General features: G+C 39.2%; 1 protein-coding gene across 1 annotated transcript in view; it reads right to left on the bottom strand.

The window, feature by feature from the left end:
• Positions 1–2,268: 2,268 nt before the first annotated feature.
• The window catches only part of LOC106964279 (ATP-binding cassette sub-family D member 3), a 55,943-nt gene continuing 53,922 nt past the window's right edge, over positions 2,269–4,289 (bottom strand). Inside the window, exons 22-23 of the mRNA XM_015059691.1 lie at positions 3,505–3,561; positions 2,269–3,266 (exon numbers count right to left, since the gene is read on the bottom strand). Coding sequence (XP_014915177.1) covers positions 3,189–3,266; positions 3,505–3,561 — 135 coding nt within the window. The 3' untranslated portion in view covers positions 2,269–3,188. The remainder of the gene's footprint in view (positions 3,267–3,504; positions 3,562–4,289) is intronic.

The following is a 4,289-nucleotide window of genomic DNA, read 5'->3' as shown; positions in this document are numbered from 1 at the left end:
GAGTTGACAAAGAATTTTATGATTTAGTGTCAAATGCCTTTGAAAAACCTACAAATATACCAATTGACAAAGTTATCAACAAACGGCAGAGAAAAAATATTTCTGGACAAGTTTTTTTTTTTTTTTCTAAATTCATACTGATGATTGTACAAGTTTTTTTTTATTTTAGTTTTTTATTTTTTTTCTTTACAATTTTTAAGTACTTTAGATAACACTGAAATCAGCTGATAGTGACTGAATAAATTCACATCCCCAGATTTGAACAAAGTTGTTCTTTAGCTACTTTTAAATCTTTGGGTAAAATACCTGTTTTAAGAGACAAAGAGAGAACATATGTAAAGGTAATAAAAGGAGCAACTTTCTAATGTCATGCTGGCCTTTCTGACCACATCTACACACAGCATATCGCCTGTTGATGAGGCGGATTACGTCAACGAAGAAGACAGTCACTGTGTTCCAGGACTGTTTTCAGTGCACAGATCTGCAGCTCTTCAGAGAGGCGACTACATAAAGAGGGAGTGCTGACCTGGAGAAAACACATTCTCTGTTCTTGGCTTCATCCCCAAGTGTGCTGATGATGTCACCACCACCACCCGTTATCCAAACCAGAAACCCTGGCTGAAAGCTCGGGTCACCAAGTTCAGCACAGATGAGGCATCAGCACTCAGAGGTGAGGACAGGACTGACTACAGGCATTGTGAGGGCTAAGGCCAAATATGGCCAGAAAACTCCGGATCACTTCACCACCAACAACTCCCAGTGTATGTGGAAGAGCATCAAGTACATCACGGACTACAACGTCAGGGACACCCAATGCCCAAGAGAGGAAGCCGGAGGACTCATGGAAAACCAACGCATGCACAGGGAGAACATGCAAACCCCATGCAGAAAGCTCAGCACAGCACTGCTGCTTGGCAACAGTGCTACCAACTGCACCACTTTGGCTTTGTGTCCCCCAATAGGTGTAATGTTGCTGTTGATGGGTTTCTGCTGCTGACAGAGCTGGAGGGCTGTGTTGGTCATAGGAGAAAAACTTGCTGGTTATGAAGCAACAAATTTCATAAGCAAATTTGCTTATGAAATTTGCTGCTATTTTACTAAATAAATCCTCATAATATCTGACTGCCCTGCGACAGACTGGCGACCTGTCCAGGATGTACCCCGCCTCTCGCCCGGAACGTTAGCTGGAGATAGGCACCAGCACCCCTCCCGACCCCACTGAGGGACAAGGGTGTTCAGAAAATGGATGGATGGATGGATAATATCTGACTGTTTAATCTCCATAGCAACTTGGCTACAGTCTGCTTTAAAGATCAAACAAGCTCAGAGGGGTTAACTCTACATTATTTTTCTATGTTAGCACATCTGAGATCTAGAATTGTAAGGCAGAGATATCAAGGCAAATAAAACTCAGTAGCTACTGAGGGCCCCCTTTAGCCCCCTCAGGGCCCCTATAAATGGTTGAATTGTAACACAGATCATAGATCTAAAACTTTATCATTCATTTATTGAGAATGTCAATGCTTTTAAATTTGATTTAATGTATTCAGCAGAATTAAAATTAAGAAAAATGTACATTTAATATTTAACTAAGACGTTTACTTTGTAAAAGTGCAAAGAATCACCTTGATAGTTGGCTGTTATGTTGCCATGGCTACAATATGGTGCTATCTGTAATCTTTGTGTTTTAGCTCGGTTGCTTCACAAATACATCATGGCAAATAATAGCCAATAATCTGATTGATTTTAAGCTTGGCCAATTAACCTTGGTCCCCTTCTCACAGACTTCACTAAATCTGTATTTAAACGCTGTTGTTGGCAGTGGGAGGGGATGAGGAGCCCTAAATCATGATCCTACCTAAGGCTCTGTATGGCCTTGGTCCGGCCCTGCATGAAGAGCTAGAATCGCTGCGCATCTCTCTGATGGAATCTACCTGGATTCCCCCTGCAGCCCTGAATGACAGTCCCCTGCTTTTGATGCATTTCATTGTTACAGTATTCAGTTCAGTTCTTGACTTAACTGCAACATATGTACTTTTGATAACATTCTAATTTATTGGGATGATCCTAGTTTACACCTTAGTGTCAAATGTTTTAACACTAAAAAAAACACCAACATTAATTATAAGTAACATTAAGCACATAATTTAACCTCTCTGAGTTAAATCAGAACTTTAAGTCTGGTGGTCTGACTTCTGGTTAACTGTGTTCTTCTGCAGCACAAAAAATGTTGAATGTGTAAAAAAAAAAAAGAGGAGGCATTGAAGATTTGGTTCCTACAGTTTTATACATTTTAAATGCAAAATGAGATTATGACGTAATTATTGTTCATATAAAACCAACAGTACAGTTAAGGCCACTTTATTCCAAAATAAGGTTATTTATAAAGTACATTAGAGTGAAAAAAACATTTATTATGGGTGTGTATAATCATATAGTGTCATAAGTGTACCTAGTCCCCAGTTATAAAGATCAAGTAAAATTAGCTTGACTTCTGTTTTAGCTCACCGCCAGAGAAATATTTAAACATATAAAAACTGCTTTACGAACCAGGAAAGAGGCCAGTTTAAAAATAAGAAGATTTGTTGTTTCCTGATTGGTCTTTAGACTTCAGCAACCAAAATGGTACCAAGTTATGATCATTAACTGAAGCTGTGTTCAGCACTAAAACTTGGCCTGGATACTTAGTGGAAGTCTATGATTCAGAGAATTTGAAATGAGGCAGGAAAGATGAGCATCAATAAACCAGGAAAGAAACCGTGATCAGTGCCTACAGTGAAATCAAGAGTCATTAACAGGTTCACACCAAAACAGCCTCAGTACTTATAGTATGACAGGAGACCTGGAGAATCTGTCATACATTTGGACAAATACTTGATCTTTTCTCAAAGAACACAGTCTTTTTAAACCCGTCACTGCTGTGAGTTGCAATCTGGTGCACACACAGTCAAAGTTCAGAATAAAGGCTAATACCCACACACCCATCGTCCTTCAAAAACATCTTAAGTAAAAAATTAACATTTTGCAGAATCACAAAGATTAACCCAAACAAAATTTATGTTAAATAGCAAAAAAACAAAAAAACATCTTGCATATTATTTTCTAGCTATAGCTGTGAATTGTGTCTTTAAAGAACCAAGTTAATGGACTGTTTCTAAGAGAACAGTGTGGCCTCTGTCACCTAGCGCTTAGGAGCCAAACTCTACAGTTTCTTCTGTGATGGGCTTGAACTCGTAGTTCCCTCTGCCGTCCATGTGGAGATAGTACTTCATAAAGAGAACAATACAGTAGAAGATTAATTGGAATGAACTGTGTCTGGCTTAACATTAATTCAAGAGCCATGTGGGTCAGACAGTATAGACAGAGGAAACAACACACAATGACTGATCAAAGTTCAACATAGAACATTTCAGCATATAATGATCATCTATAGTGTAGAAGATCATGAAGCACAAAAGGTCTGAACAATTATATAAGGAAGTTTTGAACAGCTTCTGTGATTACCTCATGGTGTTTCCATAGGGACTTTCTGTGGGACACTGTAAACAACGTAATGCCCACCTGTGGGTCAAACAGAACATGTAGAGAAGACTCGTTAAAACTTGGCGTTTAACGCTGCTGATTCTTCATCTGATTTACTCCCTATAAGCATCTGGTGAAAACTCCACCAGAGTGCATCGGCCACGCAGGCCAAAGCTCAAGAGCCATGTGGGCTAATGGGCAGGACAGTTTTCAGAATCTTTAAAGCAAACCAATTTTGTTATAATGTCATTCTGTCATCATCTTGAGAAAAGATCTCAAGCTTGTTTTGTCAGGTTAATGGTTTGATTTACGGTATTAGAACGTTTTGATTTAATCTAAGCTGATGCAACAACATCACATTTGTGTCCAGCGTTCTGCTGCCGACACTCAGCAGTGGGTATGGAAAGTATTCAGACGTCTTTAAAATTTTCACTCTGTTTCACTGCAAAATCAAAAGAGTTCATATTTCTCAATGTACACTTTGCATCCCATCTTGACAGGAAAAAATTTTTGAAAATTGTTCAATTTTATTAAAGAAAAACTGAAATACCACATGGTCATAAGTATTCAGACCTCTTGCTCAGTATTGAGTAGAAGCACCCTATTGAGCCATGAGTCTTCGTAGGAATGATGCATCAAGATTTTCACACCTGGATTTGGAGATTCTCTCCAGTTCTGTCAGGATGGATGGTGAACATTGGTGGAGCCATTTTCAGGTCTCTCCAGAGGTCCGGGTTCAGGCTGGGCCAGTCAGGAATGGTCTCAGA

Source organism: Poecilia latipinna, unplaced genomic scaffold (genome assembly GCF_001443285.1).
Source record: "Poecilia latipinna isolate Pla-1442-1.1 unplaced genomic scaffold, P_latipinna-1.0 Scaffold1650, whole genome shotgun sequence".
Classification (NCBI taxonomy): Eukaryota; Metazoa; Chordata; class Actinopteri; order Cyprinodontiformes; family Poeciliidae; genus Poecilia; species Poecilia latipinna.
Note: the sequence above shows the minus strand (reverse complement) of the source record. Positions and strands in the feature narration are given on the sequence as shown.